General features: G+C 34.2%; 4 protein-coding genes across 4 annotated transcripts in view; 1 reads left to right on the forward strand and 3 right to left on the reverse strand.

Moving 5' to 3' along the window:
* LOC107631815 lies at positions 8,888-9,665 on the reverse strand. The gene has a single exon (XM_016335375.2). The coding sequence runs from the start codon at positions 9,549-9,551 to the stop codon at positions 9,159-9,161; it is 393 nt and encodes a 130-aa protein (XP_016190861.1). The 5' UTR covers positions 9,552-9,665; the 3' UTR covers positions 8,888-9,158.
* Positions 11,887-12,715, forward strand: LOC107633936. Its single transcript, XM_016337524.2, has one exon. It carries the CDS (start codon positions 11,995-11,997, stop codon positions 12,370-12,372), a length of 378 nt encoding a protein of 125 aa, XP_016193010.1. The 5' UTR covers positions 11,887-11,994; the 3' UTR covers positions 12,373-12,715.
* LOC107631814 (cysteine-rich repeat secretory protein 12) lies at positions 15,176-16,955 on the reverse strand. Its single transcript, XM_016335373.2, has 3 exons — positions 16,077-16,955; positions 15,373-15,498; positions 15,176-15,283 (listed from the first exon to the last, which is right to left on the reverse strand). The coding sequence occupies exons 1-3, from the start codon at positions 16,795-16,797 to the stop codon at positions 15,273-15,275; spliced, it is 858 nt and encodes a 285-aa protein (XP_016190859.1). The 5' UTR covers positions 16,798-16,955; the 3' UTR covers positions 15,176-15,272.
* Positions 23,940-25,856, reverse strand: part of LOC107631813 (ubiquitin-conjugating enzyme E2 variant 1B) — a 2,852-nt gene continuing 935 nt past the window's right edge. Inside the window, exons 2-5 of the mRNA XM_016335372.2 lie at positions 25,645-25,784; positions 25,178-25,303; positions 24,982-25,108; positions 23,940-24,329 (exon numbers count right to left, since the gene is read on the reverse strand). Coding sequence (XP_016190858.1) covers positions 24,271-24,329; positions 24,982-25,108; positions 25,178-25,303; positions 25,645-25,784 — 452 coding nt within the window. The 3' untranslated portion in view covers positions 23,940-24,270. The remainder of the gene's footprint in view (positions 24,330-24,981; positions 25,109-25,177; positions 25,304-25,644; positions 25,785-25,856) is intronic.

Here is a 25,856-nt window from a genome sequence, read left to right on the forward strand (position 1 = left end):
ATACTAATTTAAAATTTTTTTATATTAACTAAATTCTAAACTAAAATATTGATGTGACAAATTAAAAATAAAAACACAAATTAGTGTCACCGTGAAAATTTTCAATTTAAAAAATTTATCGTGTCAAATAGATCTTTAAATTTGAAAATTTATTCTATACAATTTCGTATCGAATTATATGAAAAAAGGAAGAAATTGAAACATTTTATATCTTATTTTTTAAAGATTAATGTAGCTAGTTTGCAATTATTTTTTATGAAGGTCTGAATTTTTATTTAATTTTTGTTAGAAATAAGAGATTTTGTGTGAAAAATAAAAGAGTAATATATAACATTATTTTTCAAATATTTTATTAAATTTTCAACAAATTTTAATGACCCGAAATCAATTTTTAATTTTTTATTTTATTAGATAAATTAATCATCCAATAAATTCTACTAAAAATTTAGAATAAATAAACATTAAAATAAGACACATCAGAGAAGGTAACTTACATGTTATTTTATAGAGAGTAGGGTAACATATATATAAAAAGAGTTAAATCTCAAAGTAGTCTCTGAACTTGCACTCGAGTCTCAAAGTGATTCCTGAAATTAATAATTATTTAAATTCGTCTCCAAAATTGCCCTCTGGGATTTAAAGTAGTCCCTAAAATAATTTTCGTCCATCATTACCATTAAAGAGGATTAAAACAACGTCGTTTTGTATTATATATATAAAAAAAAAAACACCTGAGTCTCCCTTTTCCTCTCCCCCTCCCCTTCTCCTTCCCCTTCCGCTTCCCTTCCTCTTTTTCTTCTTCCCCCCTTATTCTCTGTTCTTTGGTTTCTCATCATCACCCCCTGCCAACGAGCCACCACCAGAGGACACCCCCCTCTCCGCCTGCAACGTTGTGAACCACTGGCGCAACCTACAGGACCACCGAAGCCAGCCCCTTTTCCTCACAAGCTCGCTGCCGGCTGCCACCACCCTAGCGCCGCCAACAAACCCAGACCGCGCGCGACGTCTCCCTCTGTCGTTCCCTCCCAAGCCACCAGCCGCTAGCAACTTTAGAGACCACCCACAACCCCTTCTTCTACCCTCCTCTTCCTATTCTTCTTCTCCTTATTTTTTTTCTCCCCTTCGCGTAAGACCAGCTACCGCTGCCACCACCTTGCACTGCTGGCCTACTCCTTTCCTTCGGCCTTATCATCACTCACAGAACACGACCTCCAACCTCTCCTTCTAACTCGCCAATCTCTTACTAACACAGAGAAACAGCAGAATAGAGGATAGCCCTTGTTCTTCTTCCTTCTAGCAAGAACATGGTACAAATTCAAAAGACTTGTCATTTTTTTTATTTGTTTTTTTTTTTTTTTTGCGTATTTGATGAAGAAAGCAAGAAACCCAAGAAGCAAAAAATGGTTGTAAGAGGTGAAAGATGCATATTTTGGTGAAAAGGGAGGGAAAGTTGAGACGGGCATTGGTGGATGGCCGAAGAGGGATGCTGGAGATGACAGGAAAAGGGATAGTGAGCGTTGGGGAAGGGGAAGAGGAGCGGGAGGAGAAGGCTTTGTTTTTTTTATATAATACAAAACGACGTCGTTTTAATCCTCTTCAATGGCAAGGATGGACGGAAATTATTTTAGGGATTACTATGAGTCCTGGAGGGCAATTTCGGGGACGAATTTGAGTAATTATTAATTTCAGGGATCACTTTGAGACTCGAGTACAAGTTCAGGGACTACTTTGAGACTTAACTCATATAAAAGAGAGAAGAGTGTTTGACAATATAAAAGAGGGATAGAAAACTTTTATTATTGATTGTGTGTATGTTATCAGAGGCCTTGTCTTCTATTTATACATGAAAAAGTTCAAATATTCAAACTTCATTAATTCTTAATTTGTATTGAGCAGTTAAATCTTTCAATGTTAAAAAGCTCAGCCCCCCACATTAATAGACATCTATTGTTATCATAACACTCCCCTTTGGATGTCTATTTAGGATTATGCCTCGTTAAAATCTTATTAAAAAAATTTAATGGGAAAAAACTTTAGTGAAGGAAAAAGAGTACAATATCCTTTGTGATGGAGACTACCTCATTAAAAACCTTGTCAAGAAAAACCCAATAGGAAAAAACCTGATCAAGGAAAAAAGAGTACAGTCTTCCCGTCTTATTGACATCATTTAATATCTTGAAATCGGCGCATCCCAATCTGATGTACCAATCTTTCAAAGGAGGATTTTGGAAGTGACTTTGTAAATAAATCTGCCAGATTATCGCTTGAGCGGATCTGTTGGACATCAATTGTTCATTGATTTTGAAGGTCATGAGTGAAGAAGAATTTTAGAGAATCTCATTTTTTGTATGCTCGATCTGCAGGCCGAGACAAAATTTAGTCTTTTTAAGATTCTTCATCTCAAACTCTTCTTTTAGAGCTTTTATAATTGTTGGAATCTTTTCAAGGGTTCCAATAATATTTAAATCATCAACGTATACAGCAATTATAATGAATCCAGATGCAGATTTTTTTATGAAAACACATGAACAGATATCATCATTCTTGAATCCATTTTTGGTCAGATACTCAGTAAGACGATTATACCACATTCATCCAGATCACTTTAGACCATATAAAGATCTTTGCAACTTGACTGAATATAACCCCTGCGAATATTCATTGGATTATTTAGATATCTTTAATCCTTTAGCGATTTTCATATAGATATCACGATCTAAAGATCCGTATAAGTAGATTGTTACCACATCCATTAAATGCATATGTAGTTTATGGTATGCGGATAAACTGACAAAATAACATAATGTTATTGCATCCACTACAGGAAAATATGTTTTTTCATAATCTATATCGGGTCTTTGTGAAAAATCTTGTGCCACAAGTCGAGCTTTGTAGTATACAACTTCATTTTTCTTATTTCGTTTTCTCACAAATACCCATCTATATCCAACAGGTTTTACATCTTCTGGTGTACGGACTACAGGTCCAAAGACTTCACGTTTTACAAGTGAGTCTAACTTAGCCTTCATAACTTCTTCCCATTTTGGCCAATCATTACTTTGTCGACATTCTTCGACTGTTCTTAGCTCAAGATCCTTACTTTCATGCATGATATTTAATGCCACATTATATGCAAATATTTTATCGACAATTGTCTTATTTTGGTACGATTTTTCTCCTGTAAAGATATAATTTATCGAGATCTCTTCATTTTCACAATTTTCAAGTACCTGAACGTCTTCTGGCATCAAAACTATATCAGAATTTTGGACAACTGCAGGTGTCTTTACTATGTCTTTATCTTTTTTAATAGAAATAGTATTTACCTCATTTCTTTTTCGAGAATTTTTGTCTTTGGAACCGACAGGTCTACCACGTTTCTAGCGTGAATTTGTTTCAGTGGCCACTTGTCCAACTGGGATATCAATTTGAATTGGAGAATTTTTCAGTTGGTATATAAGATTTGGTTATCCTCTTTGTATCAGAAAATACATCAGGCAATTCATTTGATATTCTTTATAAATGTATAATCTTTTGAACTTCTAGTTCACATTGCCCTTATCAATGATCTAAATGCATCAAGAATGATGCATTTCAATTAAGTTTCTTTTTAGGAAGCTTATTCTCTCTTCCTAATGTTAGAAATTTTGATTCATCAAAATGATAATATGCAAATCGGGCTTTAAATACATCTCCAGTTTGTATCTCAAGATACCTTACTATAGAGGGAGAATCATATCCAACATATATCCCTAATTTTCTTTGGGGTCCCAATTTGGTGCGAGAAGGTGGTGCAATGGGAACATATATCACACAACCGAATATTCTTAAATGGAAAATATTTGGCTGTTGGCCAAAAGCTAATTGCATAGGAGAGAACTAATGGTAACTTGTTGGCCTCAAATGAATAAGTGATGCGGTAGGAAAAATAGCATGCCCCAAGCCGAGGTTAGGAGATTTGTTCTCTTAAGTAAGGGTCTAGCAATTAATTGGAGACGTTTAATAAGTGATTCTGCTAACTCATTTTGTGTGTGAACATAAGCTATTGGATGTTCAACGCTTATTCCGTTAGCCATACAATAAGCATCATAGGCTTGGGAAGTAAATTCACGAGCATTATCAAGAGGAATTGATTTGATTGGATTTTCTGGAAATTGTGATTTTAATTGGATAATTTGGATAAGTAATCTCGCAAACACCAGGTTGTGAGAAGGCAATAAGTACACATGTGACCATCTCGAATATGCATCTATTAAAACCATAAAATATTTAAAAGATCCATATGGTGGATGAATAGATCCACATATATCGCCTTGAATCCTTTCTAGGAATTCATGGGACTCAAATCCAATCTTTACTGGTGATGGCCTTAAAATTAGCTTTCCTTGAGAACATACAACACAACAAAATTCACTAGATTTAATAATCTTCTGGTTCTTTAGTGAATTTCATAGGAGTTTTCAATAATTCTCCGCATCATGGTTGTTCTCGGATGTCCCAGTCGGTCATGCCAAATTATAAATTCATTTGGGTTGGTAAACTTCGGGTTTACAATGGCATGTGATTCAATTGTACTAATTTCAGTGTAATATAACCCAGATGAAAGTGAGGATAACTTTTCTAATATAACCTTTTTATTTGAATAATGAGTTATGATACATAAGTACTCATGATTTTTCTCATTTATTGTTTCAATATGATATCCATTCTAGCGAATATCTTTAAAACTCAACAAGTTCCTTAGAGACTTGGTAGACAATAGTGCATTATTCATTATGAATTTTGTTCCTCCAAAAAACAAAATCATAGCTCTTTCGGAGCCTTCTATCACATTACCTGAGCCAATATAGTATTAACATATTCTTCTTTTGGTACAAGATGTGTAAAATATATATTACTTTTGAAAATAGTATGCGAACTTACACTATCCACAAGGCAAACATATTCACTATATGTCCTTGCCATTTTTTTCAAAAAAATAATAAAATGAGTAGAAATATTTATACAATAAAATTATTTTCTTGATTAAAAATATTTTTCTAAAAAATATTGTACATAGTATCATATAAAAAAATTATTATTATTATTATTTTAGAACTTGACACATTTATTAATTTTAAAATTTATAAACATAAATATTTTATTAAACATTATTTATATACATCACACTTGAAATTTAAATACATAGAAAATAAAACTTAAAATTTTTTTTACATTATTTATTTACATAAGTATTGAACCCAAATATCAAACTTTTCCATCGTTAATCAAATGACCAATATTTTCTTCAGAATTCTCAAAGAAATCAGGTACTTCATAATGAGTGGTGTAATTTTCAGCAACATCCTTCGAAACAAAATTCGTCTCCTTTCCTTTATCATCCTTTTTCAAGGATGCTTGATAAAGATTAACTAGGTGCCTCGGGGTATGACAAGTATGAGACCAATGACCATTTCCACCACAACAGAAACATTTATCCTTTGTTGATTTATTTTACCCATTGTTTCTTTCTTTATCCCACTTCTAGTGAGATCCTTTATTATGAACATAATTTTTCTTCCTTCCATAATTTTTCTTGTTACCAAAACATTGTCATTTACCTCTTCTGGGATTATGATTTGCCCCATTTGTTTCAGGAAATAGGGCGGCGCCAGCTGAACGCGCTTCATGATTTCTTAAAAGTAATTAATGGTTACGTTCAGCAACAAGAAGGAAAGAAATTAGTTCAGAATATTTTTTAAATTCTTTTTCTCGATACTGCAGCCTCAGGAGCACATTCGATGCATGAAAGATCGAGAAAGTTTTCTCTAACATGTCATTATCAGTTATCTTTTCCCCACATAATTTTATTGGTAATTCGAAACATTATTGAATTATATTCATTTATGGATTTAAAATCATGTAGATGTAAGTGCCTCCACTCATATCGAGCTTGAGAAAGTATCACTATCTTTTGATTATTATACCTTTTTTCAAAATTTTTTTCACAGATCTGCAGGATCTTTCAGTGTGAGATATTCATTTTTCAATCCTTCATCAAAATGACGATAAAGGAAGATCATGGTTTTGACTTTATCCTTCTGGGATGCATTATTTTTAGCCTTAATAGTATCTCCAATATCCATTGAATCAAGATGGATTTCAACATCTAGTATCCATGATAAGTAGTTGCTTCCAAATATATCAAGAGCATTAAATTTAAGATGAGAGAGCTTTGACATAATGAAAATTTATTACTTGAGTATTCCTAAATTTTAATCAGAGTCTCGTACTGATAACGTGTTGTAAAATAAATAAATAAATAAGAGAAAATAGATATAAAATAAAGAGATGTAAATAAATAACTCTAGTATATATATAAGAGAAGAGTGTTTGACAGTATAAAAAAGGGATAGAGAATTTTTATTATTGATCGTGTGTATGTTGTCCGAAGATTTGTCTTCTATTTATACATGCAAAAGTTTAAATATTCAAACTTCATTAATTCTCAATTTGTATTGAGAAGTTAAATCTTTCAATGTTGAAAAACTCAACCGCCCACATTAATAGACATCCATTGTTATTATAACATAAAACAATACAAATAAGTTAAAATCAATTTAAAATTTTTTATTTTATATTTATTAAGTATTTTCAAAATAAATATATGATATTAAATATAATAAATATATATTTTTAGATAATATGTATATAAAATTATAGATATTAAATTAAATAAGATAATTTTAAATTATTATCCCCTAGTATTATTGTTTTAAGTTATATCAAAACTGTTTATAATTTTTCTTAATTTATTCTCACAATTGATAAATAAAATTTTAATCATATTAAGTGTATACTATTGCATATCCTACCCAAAACATAAAGGAAGACCCAATAAGAATAAAAGGCCCATCCAAAAGGGGTGACCTCTAGTCCTCTACTCATATCCGACAGAGATCAAACACGATGAAAGAGACCGGCTTGTACTTATCTAAATAAGTAACTGTCTCTCTGAATCTCTCATATTACTATCTTTATCTCCACTAAAAGATAGATTCTAACAAACTCTCAAGGTAAAAGTAACGGTTATTCATCAATAAAGGTGGAACTACTCCAATAAAAGTGGTTAACAACTCTACTATAAATATACTGACACCCCTCAAGTATATACACATTACACCTTCCATTCTACTTCTATTATACCAAAACTCTGCTTAAAATCCTTATTAACTTAAGTATCGAAGTCTTTTGCAGGTACCACCCCCACCTCCTTACGAGGAACTTGGACGGCGGTACCTGCGCACCAAACAAGTCGGACGCTACTTCAGAAGGGTTATAAACCTTACGTTCAAACCAACATCAATGTTTCAGGTAACCTTTAGAACAACTATAATCAATCACTAGTATAAAATATATATTAAAAACAAGTTAAATAATATATATATATATATATATATATAGTTAATTTTATTAACTAATTTTGATATACAAAATAGTATTTTTGAAGATGTACAAAATAGTATTTTTGAAAAAAAAAAATATCTAAGTCTAGTCTTAAATTAAAATTTAGGAATAACATAAATTCTAAAATGTAGAATTGACTGAATTGTAGATCAATGAAATTATTAAGAGTTAACCTAAATGAAACGTGTATTCAAGCATGAGTGGGAGATTTGTTTACCAAAACAGTTCATGTGTGATATTTTTTCCGGCAGTGGAAGCAGAATATTTGAAGCTTGAGAATTACTAGTTTTTTTCCATTGAACAAAAGACTCTTTTATGAGTGTTCAGAATGTCTAAATTTGCATATTAATCCAAAGACACACCCTATGAGTTCCAAATATGATTGAGTGTTCTTTAGTTTATTTTTTATGTCTTTTGTTATATAAAAATTCTGTCTGAAGCTCATCATCGAATTCTGCGCGGTTTAATTGAACTGGATTAGCAACTCATGAAAGAAAAGAAGTGGATTCATATAGTATAAACGTATAACTTCCCCCGATTCATATACTAGTTTTCTGTTTTCCCATGAAAACGTCCGATTAGTCTTTTTTTCCCCCCAGTTTGATAGACGGATATATATGCCTCATCTATGAGGCCAGCAAAACCTTAAAAATCCCTTCGAACCGCAGGAATACGTGCATTGTGGAGGTACTTAAAAGTTAAAATATTACACTAATAGGTATTATAATTAATTACGCTAGTCGCTAGCATAATCCAAGATGAGGCAAGATTAACAAGATGAGAAATATAGCAGGAAGAGAAACTGCTTAAGAGAGGTGCATGAATCATAACCAACTTGTCTAACAATGTGCTACAAAAGACGCCTCCAACAACCATGGAGCATAACCAGAGCTCCAGGAGACAGACTTAACCAATTAACTGTAATAACAGTTAGGCATTAGCAAACATAATCGAAACGTGAAAAGCAAAACCTGTTGTGTACTCGGTCACGCAATGATCATACTAACACTATCTATTCTTGGGGACTGGGGAACTGAGGAAGGTTCAAGTTCATGAAGCATGAAGCATGAAGCATTCAAATGAGCTTGGAATCTCTAAATATTAAATTGGGAAACATCAATAACCCCCAACAAAGTACTAATAAATTATCTGCAATCATCGCCCAGAGAAAAAATGTTGATCTCATCAGCACCTATAACCAACACCAGAATCACGAGATACTATCGCAGACTAGGCACAACATTAGCAAGCCATCTTCCTAAACTAACATTCCATTGCAGCAACTACAGCCCGTTAAGCAAGCACTTCCGTCAATAATCACGCAAAATCAAGTTTCCAAATCTATGATGTACAGAGATATAGGTGCCAATTACTGCGTGACTTGTCCCCTTCGAATAGAAATGTTCCCCAAACAAATTAATACACAATAATAGATTGAAAATGCAAGAATCCCAAAATGGAACCCTATAATTATGACTTGTGAATCACGTCGTGTAAATTTAACATTGACTCAATAACCGTCAATTTCTTTTAACTAAAAAGAACGGATACAACTTGTTCCTAGCAGTAGCACACTTCAACAACATCGACGACGACGACAAAAAAAAAAGGGGGGAAAAAGGTTCAATTATATAGCTGGAACCGAAACTGAAAGAGACAGAGACAAAATTATAAGTAGGGATCGGGGAAAACCTAGGGAAAAAGAGAGAAGCTCAATCGCGATTCTTCAAGCGCTCAACGCGCTGGTTCAACTGCTCGATCTTGACGACGAGGTTGGTGACGGAGTAGAGAAGCCAGTAAAAGAGGAGCGCGGAGGCGATGAGGAGGGCGTTGCGCTGACTCTTCATGATGGACTTCTGGTGGCGGAGGTGCTCCGTGGGAGTGCACGAATCTCCCTCGCAGGAAGGCCTTGTCTCGTACTTCCAGTAAATGTCCATTAACAGGAAGAGGCAGAACGGAACCACGGAGAGGAACGGTTTTAGGAGGTTGCGCGTGACGGCGATGAGACCCCTGCGAAGGCCGTCGAGGCCGGGGATGGTAAGGAGGAGGACCATGATTGCCTCTGCGGCAGCAGCGTAGCCTAGCACAACCCACTCGAGCGCCATCGGTGTCAGATCTGTGGTTTCGGTTGGGGGGATTTGAGTGAACGAATACTCGTTTTCTTCGATGACAAGTAGCTTTTCTTCCTCTTCTTTATTTTGTGGGCCTCGCTAAATCAGGGAGCTTTTATATACGCACAGGGATATAACCATCATGCGACACGTGCTGTACACGTGACACTCCAAGAGTGAAGATTTTCTTTTTTTTTTTGGTCAGGATTCAGACCCACAGACGGGCCCAAACCGCCGAAGACCGGAGCCCCAACAGAAACGCGACGCCCAGCCTTCCGAGGTCCATCGCAGATTTGGAGTCCGGTTGATGCTCTCTGTTTTGTCAGCGGCGCCAAACCTTAATCCCCTCTCCTGCCATAGTCCCGAAGTGTATGAGCCCTTTTCCATCGGCAGTCCTTTTTCGCGTGAAGAATATTTTAGCTTATTTCTTTTTTGGACTAAGTACTATGAAGAGTTTGGGTTTCTAGAATAATGAGGAGTTGAATCTATTAATTATTACGATTCTGAGCTTCAAGCCCAACTATGTAACTATGGTCTGAGGCCTAACCACAGTTTTTGGTGAGTTTAGATGAGGCTCACCTGTTGCAACCAACAAAAGGCCCAGGAAAAACGTAATCTGTCTCGCAAAAAGTATATAGATTAGATTTTGATGTTTCAAAGACCACAAAAAAAAAAAAAATTGATATTTTTTTTTATAAATATGGTTAAAATAAGACTGTTTGACTCTTAAAATTTGGAAATTTTGAATCAAGTGAATGCTTTTTATATGTGAATGGCTGTTATGTTTGGAATAGCATATGTAAAATTTAGAATTTCTTAAAAGATGGTTTTGTTTGGTACAATGGGATTTAAATTAGAATTTTTGGTTTTTTAATTGAAAAAAAGAGGGACAATTTTGTCATGAGATGAATTATGTTCACATTTTTTATTTAGATCTTCGGATCTTGAATCTTTGGTCATTTGAACAGTGGCACCTTCAGAATATCTATTCTCTTTTAAATTAGTTTTTGCAAGGTAACATTCTTTCCTATAATCTGGATGTGCAAACAAGTTCAGTGGTAGGATGATTTTGATCTAGTGCGACTTCAAAAGTTTATGATTTTTGTAGTGGTTGCTTGTGATTCAATAAGAAGAAGTTTAGTTGAAAAAATTAGGGGAATTGACTTTGATTTTGGTGTCAGCTTGTTTCAGAAAAATATAAATTATTGGTATGGCTTTGTCTTAGGGAGGTTCTGCCCACTACTGCTTTTCGTTTTAGAAGGGGCATCTCATTGACAAACAGCTGTCCACAATATTTTTCTGGACAGGAATCGGTTGTTCAATGTATTTGAAATTATCGAAAGCTCAGCTAGTTTTACAGGTTTTGGAAATTTTTTATTAACCTCTGAATTTGATGAACTGGTTCTTGCTTCATGCAAAGAGCGCTCTTTTAGATTCTTTTCTAGTGTATGATTGATTTGCTGTTTCAGAAATAATGAAATCTTTCATCCACACGAGTCTTGGCCCCCTGAATAAGGTGACTAGTATGGCGCTGCCCTTGGAAAAGGAGTTTCGAAATGTTTTTGAGTTGCAACGAGTTTCTATGCCCTCTACCATTAGTGCCTCATGGATTCTCCCTGCGGTAGATACTTTTAAGATTAACTGTGATTGAAGTTATTCTGGTGTTGGTGATCGTATTGGTTTTGCTTGTATTAGCAGTGATTGGAATGGAAGTTGACAACGAGGCTGTTTAGGAATGATTGAGAATCGCAATATTCTACAAAGAGAATTGTTTGGTATTTGGAGATGATATCTTCTAGTCTGAGACTTGGGATAAAGAGATGCTATTTATGAAATAAATTATGTGGATGTCTTTACTCTTGTCAATAATTTCAAAGATAACTTTGATTTTGTTGGTCTTTTGGTGCTGAAAATCCGGGACATCATATCTTAAAAGAGGTAATGACCAAATCAGTACCCGAAAGATTCAAACGCTGACATTTTGGTACCTCACTATTGTTATTGACAAAATGGTCCTTAAAAGATTTTAAAATTTGACAAGCGTACCCACGAGTTCACCGGAGCACATTTCCGGCAAGCACAGTGCTGACATGGCCACTGCATTTTGATGACATGGCAAATACCCTTCCCCACCCTAATTCTTCTCCTTCTCCTTCCCCCTCCCCAACGCACTCCCCCCTTCCCCTTCCTGAATGCATTCTCCCCCTCCCCAACCCTAATCCTTCCCTCCCCCTCCCTAATCCTAATCCCCATCTCCAACGCACTTCCCCCTCCTCAATCCAAAATTCCCCTTTCTGAACCCTAATCCCCTTCCTTAACTAATTCTCTACTAAAACCAAGACAAGCTATTATCTTTACCAGAATTAATTAAAAACCAACATGCTGAAAGCATAGGATAACAGAAGAATACTACAGCATCAGAGTAGTTTTGAAAGAAATGGTGGTTGAAGAGAACAACAGCAACAACAATGGTGGGTGGGCACCAATAGGGTCTCCAATGAATGTGAATGTGCAGAGCAGAGATGACTCCCATTTGACCAACTTTGAGAGTTCAGTCAACGTTGTCTCCTTTGGCTTTGTGGCCACTGCCATCCTCATCTCCATGTTCCTTCTCATGGCCATCTTTGAGAGGTTCCTTAGACCCAACAACTCCGATGAATTCTCCCCTTCTGCTCGCCGGACTTCCACTGATCTTGAGCCCCAGATGGCCTTTCCCGGCAAGCTTGGCCACCCTTCACCCAAAAGTGCTTTCTTTCATGCCAAAAAGTGCTTTCTTTCATGCCAAAAGTGCTTTCTTTCTTTGGTGTTTTACTGATTTACTCTTTATTACTCTCACATTTTTCTGAGAAATGCTGATTGTTGCAAAGTGCTGTTTTTTACTTCAAAAGTCTTGCCTTTTTTTTATTCGGGGTAGCTAAATTTGGGTTTTGGATAATTCATGATGAGGATTTTCTGACAAAAGATGAAGATTTAGTTTCCTAATTCTGGTTGGCGATAGCAGTGAAGATGAAGGGGAGATAGAGTTGAGAGTGTGAGATACTGGGTTGGGAAGAGGATTAGAATTCAAAGGGGTAAAGGAAGGGGATTAGGGTTCAGAAAGGGGGATTTTGGATTGAGGAGGGGGAAGTGCGTTGGAGATGGAGGATTAGGATTAGGGAGGGAGAGGGAAGGATTAGGGTTGGGGAGGGGGAGAATGCATTCAGGAAGGGGAAGGGGGGAGTGCGTTGGGGAGGGGGAAGAAGAAGGAGAAGAATTAGGGTGGGGAAGGGTATTTGCCATGTCATCAAAACGCAGTGGCCATGTCAGCACTGTGCTTGCCGGAAATGTGCTCCGGTGAACTCGTGGGTACGCTTGTCAAATTTTAAAATCTTTTAAGGACCATTTTGTCAATAACAATAGTGAGGTACCAAAATGTCAGCGTTTGAATCTTTCGGGTACTGATTTGGTCATTACCTCTATCTTAAAAATGGCGTATTAACCTCCAGTTGATCTTGAGATATGCAAATAAAATGGCAGATATCATGGCAAATACATTTTTATTGTCTTAGAATGAATTTGAGAATAATATTCAACAAAATACCTTACTTCTTAAGCAGATCTTTATTTTGTTGTTACTTTTCAGTCACAAAACAAAAATATATAAAGACTTGAACAATTTACAATGCTTCGCTTAGTTAAAAAAAAAACTAACATAATTTTATATATTTATATTCATATTTTATTATCTTATTCTTTTAAACGAAGTCCATGAGACGCAGAGACGGAGTCTAGTCAAAATTTGATGGGGAGTGAAGCGATGAACAAGTCTTGGAAGCTGAGAAATATTCCTGTACACAGTACACGTGAAAGCTTTATATGACTCTGCACCTAACCATGTCCTAGTTTTTTCGTGGTAGATATGATTACAAGTTGAAGGTCGATGCCAAGTTTCAGTACTTTACTATTTGTGAAGGTTCTTTCAAACTCAAATTAAAGCAAAGTCAAGAGCAATGATATCCATAAAGTCACGATTTCCCGTGTTCCTCAATCGTTAATCTTTATAACAGTTTACCCAATACATGTCCCTCATCGGTCATCACTACTATTATTTTCCCCCACCCATTCATAAATACATAGATAAATATCGTTATATTCCCGTCACACACAGTGCATGCCACATTTTGAAGTAGATAATTACTAGCAACCTAAATTATAGAATCTTAACTTTTTAGATAGCGCCATATTGCAAAACGAAGATGCAAGTGTGAGCCAGGGTTGCTTTTAAAAAGTTTTAAAAAGCTATAGAACAAGCCAAACCTACTTGCTCACTAACTGTGTATCTGCTATCATCAAACAAATTATTATTCAAGTCCCTTCTCGTAGTTTCCTCGCTTATCATTTTCATTTATTCTTCCCTTATTAGCTTGGATTTTCTTAATCTCTTCGAGCTTCGAGCTTTGATTAGATACCACATTTCTTACTTTTTTTTTTCTTCTTTTGTCTTCAGTTGCTTTAACTTAATCCTACCCAATTTGTAGAAATTAAATACATGCAAAACATAACAACATGTGCAATAAGTTAATTAATCAATAAAAAATACAATTTGGATCAAATTCACTCCTTATATATACCGTAAGTAACTAGAAATGATCTAATGGCCAAGAATTTAAATAGTATGCATAAAATTCGTGTTCTGATATAAATGTATATTTTCTTGGTTTATATTACTCATTTAAAATCAAGGTTCACACGTCACTATCTGATATAAGTTTAGTCCAAATTAATTTAGTTACATACAAATGATTTAGTCCCAAATTCACGGCTTTCTTTTTTTTTTTTTTTTGGCTTAAACTTTCTTGTCCGCCATTTTTGCTGCTCTGAATTAGACCTCACTTAGACACTTACTAGAACATCCAAGAAAATGATTTCCACTTCAATATACCCTCATTTTTACATTGTTTGGTCAATTTTGTCTAACTCAAATGTATTTTAACCAAACAGAGAAAATAAGTTATGTTCATTAATTATTTCCCCTGCAGAATCATGTATATATGTTTCAATAGTCATTGATCTCTTATGAAGATTACGACTAACGTATTAATAAAACTTAAAATTTTTAACTGAATCACACAATGAAAGGAAAGCAGATAAGGTGAGTCATCCTAATTCAACTTAATTAGTACTATTTAGGTAGGAATTTGATAGCTCTAACTTTGAAAATGGGTTATAAATTAAATATTACTTTATACTATTATTTGTCTGCATATAAGTTATTGCAATTTGGCATCTTTTGTCAATAATATACAATTCCATTATGATCCACCTGTTCATTCTTTAATGGCCATGCTTAAACTTATCTCTATCTTTTTGTTCAGTTTAATCGTATCTACTTAATTCCTTATCAAATTTTATTTGACAGAATGTACAACTTTATAAAGATTAGAGGGTTCCAAAATTAATTTTAACATAAGGATTAACGAAGTAATTGTGTTAGGTGGTGTCAATGCAAGGATTAGATAAAGATGAAAGGGAGAAGATTCTTGGGGATTTTAGGAACATTGTTTACTAAAAATTATTATAAAGAGAACTATGCAAGAAACTCATAGAGGTAGGAAAATGATGGAACACAAAAAAAAGGAGGAAAAGTAGAGAGACTGAAAAGGACTATAGAAGAATAGTAACAAAAAAGAGCCACCGAAAGACTAATAATTTTACCAAGGAAAAAGCATTCTTTATTTATTTACCACCTGCATGCATAATCAAAGAATAATCCACGTATTAGAACCATGCATGATGATGAATTAAATGTTTAAACACATTAGAAAGCATAGATTACCTTTGTGCTTTTCGCAGACCTTGGACAAGAAGGAAAGGAAAACGATTATTAGAGCAACACCAGCTATGAGACCAATTAGGATGGCTAGTGTCTTCTCAATTTCATCATCATTGTGATTGCTATCATCTGCGCTCAAAATCATAACAACAATTTAGTTAGTTTCAAAGGACTCTTCATCAATTCCAAAACAGAAAGTTCAAATACTTTCAAACTTGACATGTTTCTAGGTCAAGCAAGCAATTTTTTGCATTTCTCCTTTTTCCAGTTATTATTTATTCTTCTTGTTTCCTGAATCAGAAATAAGGTTGAATATTTGAATGAGGCAGGCAGCATAAATCCTAGAAAAAGTCTAGGGACAGTAACTTTGTTAGATTCTGGCTAGCATATAACCAACAAAAAAAAGTGAGTCATTGGATGAAATCTCACACCATTAAAATCATCATTGATGACTATTTAATAGTTATAAATTACAAAAATTACTAGCCCTAACATTCTTCTAAATCCTATTCTTATAGACTAGAGGGTATTTCAAGATAGATCAAATAATTAGCAAGTAGAAAATAAAGAAAAGATTATATTGACTAATATTAAGACTTAATTTAGATAATTCCCAAATAGCAAAGCAATTCATGCCTTGCACTTCTCACATGACATCACTTCTACCTAATTCTCCAATCATGTGTTAAGGCAAGCTCAAGACTTACCGTTACTGTTGCGCGAGTACCTGCCACCTTCCGAGTATCGCGCGTAGCACTTGGCGAGATACATGTCACCCCACGTGGATGCTCCGCACTCCATTTTCAACCGTTGGATTGCATCAGAGAGGCAATCCTGACACTCGCTTGGGCTGAGGTCTCCCGTGCACTGTGCCACACCCCGCGCATTCCCCGACCCACTCGTCCTGTACGTCTTATAGGTGCTCCCATCTGACGTCTCCAAATACGCCAGCACCTCATCCCGCCTGGTCATCGCATCTGAGGTCAACCCAATGGACGGTCCACATTTCTTCATCACCGCAGTCTTGTCTTCCACTCCCAAGAAGCTGACATTATCGTACTTGACAAAGCATCCGTCCAGCTGCAACGCGCCGCCGCATGCGTCCAGGCAGAGCGTGCCCAGCTGACTGACGGCACGCTCCACGCAGCGGGAGCAGCGGTCGTTGGAGAGGTCGCCGCGGCACTGGTAGAGGCCGTAGACGGTGGAGGAGGAAGAGGGAGTTGGCTGAATGGTGAAGTTGTTGTAGTTGGTGAAGGTGGCTGAGTTGATGAGCGAGGTTAAGAGGGAGTTTACGGTGTTCTCGTAGGGTGAACCCGGCATGAACTTCACCTGAGAGCATCCTCCGAATATGAATGAGTCGGTGTCAGCCATGGCGGAGAGCATGATGATCATCACCGCCAGCAACACAACATGGTGCTGATGAGCCATGTTCGTAGATCGATGGAGATGAATGCTTGCTTTAAAGAGAATTTACGTAAAGGAGGAGACTCCTTCCTCTTCCCAGCTATATATGATTGTGAAACAAACAACAATAAAAAACTCAATCATTAAGTGCTATATGGTTAAAGTCACATACCTAATGTGTATATATAAATATTTTTCTTTTTTGTAGGGTGGGTAACTTTTTTTATGACTAGCAGTGCTACTAATAACTAATTAAGCTAAGTTGGCACACATGGATAAGGGTCTGTGTTCTTTAGTTATTGGACTATTGACCTAATGAATACAAACCAAACAAAAAAAAATTAAGCTAATAAGCTCTCTAAGTCAAAAGAAATGGTTATTAATTTATTATGAAAGTTTGCTCATGGTTGACTCTAAGGGCTACTACAATTATATACCACTTATATAGAACATCATCGTTTTTTAATTTTGACAGATTTTTCTTGTAATTTTTCTTGAAAACCATAAATGTCAAAAGAATACTCTAATATTAGATGAAAATGTTACAATAATTTAAAATTGAAGGCAGTAATTGACACATAATATTGATCTGGTCTTTCTGGATTTCTGCTACAATTATTTCAAGTACTATCTTTTTAACCAATGATTAATCTTTCTCGTGTAGTAGTGTCATTATTGAAACGAGATCAAATACTCTGAGGTCAAGTACAACTGATTTAACCAACAAAACTAGTAATTTACTCAAAACAGATAGGTGAGTCATATAATGAAACCAAGTACTACTAGTTTTCATGAGCAACTGTTGTTGCATAGGCATTAAAAGCAAAATTGGTGAGTGACACAAAAATAAAATAACATGTTTATTTTGTTAAAAGGGAAAAAAAAATTGGTACAGTATAGCTAGGTTAGATTAGATGATTCCTGTACATTGAAATCGCTATCTTAAGTGTGGTTAGATGATTATATATTATATTTCTGGTGATTTGATTTTATTCCTTTCAGTTTTTGTGAGGACAGTATAGAAAAGAAAAACTATTCTTGGTGGTCTAATTGGGTTCTTTTGATAGAAACAGTTTGTTTGAATATGACTTGCTTAAAAACTTTGAAGCTCATCATTTATTATCATCTTTGGCATATCTGATTCCTTTATACATCTCTTTTTCACATATATAAAATAATTATGTGTATTATTATAATAAACAAACAAACTTTCAACTGTTACACTATAATTTCACGACATACTAAAATAGATCTGAGAACAATAATGTTAATGTCTCAACTATATATTACTCTCTTTTGATAATCACCAAATACCAAAGCAATTATTAACATTTTCCAACACTTTAATTTTTATGGATTAAACTTGCGATCGGATTTGATAGCCAGCTGGCAATTTGATGGGCCCTCTACAACCCATGAATAATGATCATACAAAATAACTCACCTTTAATTTTATGAACAAAATTATTTGAGCTATATAGATTGAGATAATTAGCTCTCTGTTCTTGTTTAATTTATATCTTCACATTCGATTTTCATATAAGTTTAAGAGCCTTTTAAATTAATTGTTCTTTCTTCATCTTTATTTTAGTTCCACTTTCATTTCAAGTGTCCCTCAAATTTTAATGATTATGATATTGATAACTTTGTGTTCATATTTTGCTTTCAATTTTAATGGCTGCTGCATTTGAGTATTTTTCACGCTCATGATATTCTTCATGGCCAATATTATAATAATCTGTGGATTAATCTAATAGTAGAAAGTGTTACTTTTTTTTTTATATATACATCAGTATATCAAATGATCGGTGCAGAAAACTTCATGAGAAGATTTTTACAAACAAGATAAATACATTTGATTTCACATGTTGAGAACAAAATAATGTTCCAATGGAAAAAAAAGTTGTTAAAGCAAGTGTTTTTAAGACAAATGGTGTCGTTACATAATTTATATATTTGTTGTTTTGTAAAAAGAACTTCTTAGGTGGATATAACTTGTTTAACAATTAATGCGGAAGGTAGAATTGATTGATGTTAACTAATGAAGGATTATCACTTACTAACATGTTGGCGCATATATAAGATAATATATAATTGTTAGGCTGAGTTAAATCCAAGTTGGTGCAAAGTATACCATAATAGTATTCATGATATCAAAGAAACAAATAATAAGCAATTAACTAGTCTTGCTAGATAGTAGATTCTTACCAAAAGCAATTATGTTAGGAGCTGTGAGGGTGCATGGGATTGGACAAAGACATTTCTCCATCCATCCTATACAATGCTAGGTAGAGTGAGAAACTTCCTAGCTTTAACCATTTGCATTAAAATTAAAAGCCCCACATACAATACAAGTCAATTCCAGCCCAACTCCGTATGCATAGAAAATTAAACCAACTTTAATATATCAATTTAGGTTGGTCGAATGTTCAGCTCACTTGTCTAATTAAGTAAGTATCGGAGGTCGAATTTCGTATTGTGCATATAATTAGGGGTGAGCACGGGTAGCGGATACCCGATTACCTGTCTAAATCCGAACCGAACCAATTAAATTGGTTCTGGAATTAACGGGTAATCGAATTTAACCCGAACTAAACCGATAGTTTTTGTTAGTGATTGGTTCGGGTATCGGTTCTGGGAGTGCAGAACCCGAACCAACCTACAAACCCGATCATATACTAATTAAATAAAAAAATAGCGGGTACTCAATTACCTGTCCAAACCTGAACCGAACCAATTAAATTGGTTCTGAAACCAATGGGTAATCGGGTCCAACCCGAACCAAACCGATTACTTTTGTTAGTGATTGGTTCGGGTATCGATTTTGGGGGGCAGAACCCGAACCAACCTACAAACCCGATCATATATTAATTAAATAAAAAAATATATATATATATATATATATATATATATATATATATATATATATATATGACTTTTTCATTAGACAAAGATTATTCACTATTAATATGTTTAGATTTTAATGAGTTTAGTTTTTAATGTATTTGGTGTTTAACATGTTTGGATTATTTCTATTGATGCTACATGTTTATTGTACTTGTTGAATTTTTAAGATAAAAATTTGATTTTTTTTTATGAATTTCAAAGTCATCGGGTACCCAATTATTCGAATCGAACCAATTATATTTTGATCGGTTCAGTTCTAATTTTATCATGAATTCGAACTAAACCGACCTGTGCTCACTTCTACAGTTCTACATATAACAATCTATTAACTAGCAGCAAACCCTTAATTAGAGCTCAAATCTATCGGATTGGAGGATACCGTGATAAAAAAAAAATCAACTTCATTCATTCATAACATAACAATTCAATATAGGTGGTAAACTTTTATGTTGGTTAAAAATGAAGTGAAAAGTACATGATATAAAAGATTCATAGATTTATTATCTTATAATCCTGAATATAAACTTATTTCATCTCTCACTTTTTTTTTTCCATGATTTAATCTGTTCATATAAATATTTTAAAAAGATTTATTTGGACTTGCTCTTAATCCAACTCATCAAGCTACCAACACTGACTGCAATTGACAATATATATAATATTTGATAATACATCATTTATGAATTCCACCATTCAGTTTGAGTGTGTTCAAACATGTGAATGTGTGATATTGAATATTATGTGGACCATTGACTAATTTTATAATGAGTTGTTCAACTAATACAAGCAGCTGAAAAATGGAAGTAGAAAAAGAGAAGGCTCTGCTGAAAGTCTATATATAGTTAATAGTAATAACATTCTTTTATATTTGTAGTGTGAATAATACAATTTCACAAACTCTAATTATATTAAGATCTGGAGTCAATGGATGGAATTGACTGAGGAATGAATTTGGGTGTGATTGTTAATAGCCGTTGGTAATTGACTTAATATATACTCATGTGATGTGTTTTATGGACACATAGATATATATGACTACAGTATATATATTATTTTAAAAAAAGGTTTTTAATGATTGGATTTAATTTATATTTTTTATATTCTCTTTCATATTTTGAATGTCTTGAGACTTGCATGCTTTTAAAAAGAAAATAAGTTATATTATATTATTTTGTATTTATTAGCAGCACATCATGACTGATTAAAATGACAAAAAGTCACAAACACAAGGATTCCCTACCACCAATGGAATGAGAGAACAGCAAAAAATAGTAATTCTAATTTCTCAAATGTCACCTTCAATCCACAAATCAACCTTTAACTCGCGTGATTTGCCGGACAGCTACATGTATCTCATTTTAATAACAAGTTTAGTGGCGAAAGGATTCCAGTATGAGTATGTTTAATAATGAGAAAAGAATAAAAAAACTAACTTTTAGTTAGTTAATATTAATCAATTTTAGTTTAAGATTTAGAATTAAAAATTTATAATTTAATATTTAAAATAAATAAAATAATTTAAAAAATAGTTAGTTGATGTTGGTTAAAAAAAATTGGTTACTTAGCATTATCCTAATTAAAATTAACGACTAAAATTACTGGAACATCCGTATTTCTGAAACATATGAAAAATTTCCAAAAGTTTAATGATGAAAACTACTATACGAGTGTATGTTACACATTTCATGAATGGCATAAAAAGAAGAGAAACTAACCACCCAAAAAGCTTCAATTATTATGCCTCTTCTTTAAATAAATTGTCTGGCAATAACAAAATTGACTTACTCCCACATTACAACTAAGAAAAAGGCGTTTGGTTTATGACATTTGAGTTTAAGATTTTAATGGAACTTTTCGTTATGGATACGTTTTCCTTTTATTCACTTTTCCAAAATACAATAATCTAACAAGTTTAGATGCACTATAGCTCTTTCATACTCTTTCTACGTGACCAAGCAATATAATATGTCACCAGAAGCACTAGGTTCCATTTAATTTAAATGTTAGACATACTTTTAGAATATTTTGTTCTAAAGTCTAGGTCAATATAATTATTTTATATGCATAGTGCATACTGATTTCCGTTGGTAGACTTGGGGTTGACAACATAATTAATTAAGATATAGTCTGGTTGATTAGAATCACAAGTCTCAAATGAGAGTGATTTGTATGTATTAAGTGAATAGGAGGTTGAGGTTGAATAGAGATGAAATTGATTGATGTCTACGTATCGAATAATTGACCTAATAGAAAACAGAATCCTTCAAATACGACTAAACAATTCTTCATACGTGGTCAAGTCGTTTTAGGGGAAAAAATAAGAAAAATGATGACATTTAAACTCTTTTATAGGGTTTTAATTACCACTAAAGTGAAAAAGGAGATAAAAACAATAATATAATACTTTTTTTTTTTTCATGATGGAGTGTTATATTATTCAGTTCACTCCACAAAAACACGTTACATTCAACGTATAGTTCAAGTTTATTTCATCTGTGAGAAGCAAGAGGGGAAGGATTGAAGGAAGGTCACCTCACACACATTCAATAATATAATATTTTGTATGCATTATTCATTGATATTAACATGAGAAATTAATGAGGATTTTTGTCTTTTGGCATTTGATGTGCCACCACATAAAAGTAGTACTCTACATAGAGGCATTTCAGCCTCAACTTCCGACCAAAATGCCAACCTCATTTTGCCCCTATTATTAGATAAGGTTTAATTCACCATGGCTTTTGCCATTCCATTACCCGATTTTGGCGTAATTCAATCTCTATCTCGACAACATTGTCCAATCTTACTTCTCATCACTCTGGCTATATATAAGGCTACAGGATTCGGAACGCAAACTTGAATAATTGAATATCAAATCCCACATTGCACGTTCCTAGCTAGATTATTTGTAATGTATCCATGTCCACGTGAAAGTGCCGTTTTGTATAGTTAGCTGTGTAAGTATGTAACACATATTCCTATTAGACCATATATAGTTTCCTAAAATATACTTCTCCAATTTGGAAGATCCAAAATTTTCAATAATGAAGGGCAGTGCATTTCACATTCGGCCTCGTAAGTCGTAAGAACGCAAATAGTTGATTCTTTACACACTTTCAGCGTCAGTTTTTTGAGTTTAGGCCACGCAGGAACTTAAAAGGCTCTATAGGCTGCTTCAGAATAACCATAGCTCCTATGAGACCCATACCCAAAAATACGTCGTAGAGCAAGGAGAACAAAGTAATAGCTAGTGTCAGATACTACTATGCCTTAGTGACCCTTTTTGACAACCACATATATCTACGTTTTCACAACTTACATCGCTTCAATCGTCTGGTTGACCGTGTAATATGGAAGTTCAAGGGAGTGGATCCTCTCCAATGAAAAAAAAACTGGATGGTGTCAATTGTGATCTCTCACCCTTCATTACACTCTCTCTCATATTTAATTTTGGCCCCACTTATAAAGTTAATGGTGAGAAATCACACTGCATTTCCTCAAGTGTTGAAAAAACTGGAGAAGATCCATTTCCGAAGTTCAATGTCAAATTCTTTTTCCTTTGTAGCAATTTTCCCGTACCACCTACACCTAGGGGTGGCAAGCGAAAAAATTCACCCTGCCCCGCCTAGTGACGGTTCGAAAATCCCACTCCGTCCCTCCTAACGCCAAATCTCCTCTTTTTTTTTACTATTAACTATTAAATAATATATATAATTTCACAATCATTTTAATAAATTTATAATTTCTAAAGGCATAAAAAATTATAATTTCTATATTCACAAACATTAAAATCTTTATAATTATAAATATCTAATAAATATAATTATAAACCAAATTTTCATCCAAAACATAATTATAAATATTATCTTCGAAGGCAAAATAAACACAATCCAAAACACTCAATTTTCATTTTCATTCTCTTGTAAGTTGGATTGGAAAAAGTTGAGTTTTGACTAAAACAATTGCAAAAATACCCCCTTGCCAAAAAATACTAAGCCCAACGGGAAAGCCCGCCCCGCCCCACCAAAACCCGCGGTTTAAGCAGTGCGGATTAGGCAGGCTTTTGCTATTTGGCGTTCCCAATTTTCCAGCCCGGTCCGCCTTTGGCAGGTTACGCGGGCCGGCCCAGCGGGTTTAGACCTGTTTGCCACCCTACCTGCACCTACTAACAGTAATCTCTCTTGAGAGTAATAAGGATGATCAAAATGCAAAAAGCAAACACCACTGGAATTAATGATGACCAATGATGCAAATTAACATGTTGGGGAAATCAATTCAATGACAAATCCACTGTTATTGCCACACTTTCAGCATAAAGTATACAGACGGGCTCACATTGACTTAGACACAATACATTCGAAAAGGATGATAAATAGTTCCAACAGCCAAATCAGATGTCATCATAAAAGCAGTTTAACAGAATTCACGATAAATTCAGAGATCAAATAGAGGCTCTTTGATTGCTCCAGGTTACATAAGATACGCAGATGGTCCATAATTACATTTATAAATGCATTAATCCGTGAGGGGAGATCATCTATTGAATATAATTATTTACATTATTACTCTTGGGCTGGGCTCTCACCTGGATTACACAATACAACATTTCACCACCAGCCCCTTCTGATCAATCCTTCCTTCTTCGTTTCCTAAAAGTAGCACAAGACCATTCAGTATCTTCAAACTAAGATTGTAAGATTCATACATCAATAGAATCCTATGCTTTTAAAAGAGGGAAAATTAATGCTATATCTATATGTATGAGGTAGGTGTTAGTAATGAGAAGAATTCCTAAAAGAATTAGGAGAGTAAAGGGCACCTCGGGTATTTTCTCTTTTATTTTCAAAGTACCATATTTGAATTCACGCTTTCAAGGCTGACCTCCCACTCTAATAGTGTAATTACAGCTTACCAGTAAAATTACAGCAGTTTCAGTTTTATTTCTTCTAGTAATACTAGGTTCATATCATATTACCATGAAAGTTTACAAATACACAAATATACAAATTAATTATCAAAAGTGTGTGTCGGCTTGGTTTCCCTCACCTTATATGCACATATAATATTTTTCATTACGATATTTCTCCTACAAGTCAATGCATATATGTACTGCTATATCAAATCATCAATATCCATAAGGAAGGGTGTTTAGACAAGGATGAGAAAGAAAGACAAATATTGTTGTATCAAGATTATAAATTATCCATGTACCCCATCATACAGAAACTATTGAATGTAAAGAGAAATTAATCATGCATATAGAAATAATACTACGAACAATCCGAAATAAGATCAACATACCTTCAGGAGGCTGAGCTAGCTTCCTGTTCTGTGGAGACGACATTTCTTTCTTCAATTGCAATAAAATGTCTTCCATCGTACACTCTCTTTGCCAATTAGCAAGCATGGGAAACAATTGTGGTTCAACCTAGTAATTTAATTATAAGTTAAATCTTCAATCAACGATCATAATAAATCCCTCACAAAAGTTACCTACCACTCCAGTCTCTTGGTTGACGCAAGTCATGTTAATCCTTGTCTGAAATCTAACAGATGGTGGATTGTCTGGATAATCCTTACCACAAAACAATTTCAATTGGTAGATACGCCCTTCGTGGACAGTCTGGTTAAAAAAGAAGATCAATGGGAAAGTTCAGCAAGTCAATACAATGCTTGGGAAACAGTAATTATATATATCCACTAGCAGGCAGCACACACATAAATATTAAAGAAGAAAAAGCATATAAGTAACATGTTTCCATTTAAACCATGTTTACTCTGTAGTGTTCTGTGTTTAATCATATGAAAGTATACTATACTAAAATGGAGAGCTCCATAACCTCTTAATCATTTAGTTGTAAAATAATAATAACAACATAAACCCCCCACAATTTTTGGAGATGTTTAATTACAACAAACCATATATAACATATAACATAATTTTAATAATAACAAACATCTTACACCAGGGGGACCTATAATTGTCCCAGTCCATGATTGCATGTAGATATCATCAGCATCATCCATTCCATAGCTTACAGTTCCATCTCCAATTCCCTTCTCACCTCTCTCAAGCTCTTCCAATAATCTGAAATTCCTAGGAACTGCACAAATATGGCCAAAATTTAAGCTAGATAACTGCAATTTGGAATTATTTTATACAGCACTTAAATATA

This window comes from Arachis ipaensis, chromosome B03 (genome assembly GCF_000816755.2).
Source record: "Arachis ipaensis cultivar K30076 chromosome B03, Araip1.1, whole genome shotgun sequence".
Classification (NCBI taxonomy): domain Eukaryota; kingdom Viridiplantae; phylum Streptophyta; class Magnoliopsida; order Fabales; family Fabaceae; genus Arachis; species Arachis ipaensis.

Bases quoted from the DNA above. Each gene is read 5' to 3' on its own strand.
- LOC107631815 (XM_016335375.2), bottom strand. From the start codon at position 9,551: ATGGCGCTCGAGTGGGTTGTGCTAGGCTACGCTGCTGCCGCAGAGGCA.
- LOC107633936 (XM_016337524.2), top strand. From the start codon at position 11,995: ATGGTGGTTGAAGAGAACAACAGCAACAACAATGGTGGGTGGGCACCA.
- LOC107631814 (XM_016335373.2), bottom strand. From the start codon at position 16,797: ATGGCTCATCAGCACCATGTTGTGTTGCTGGCGGTGATGATCATCATG. The intron at 15,499-16,076 runs GTAAGTCTTGAG...TTTTGAGCGCAG, and splicing joins GTACTCGCGCAACAGTAACG to ATGATAGCAATCACAATGAT.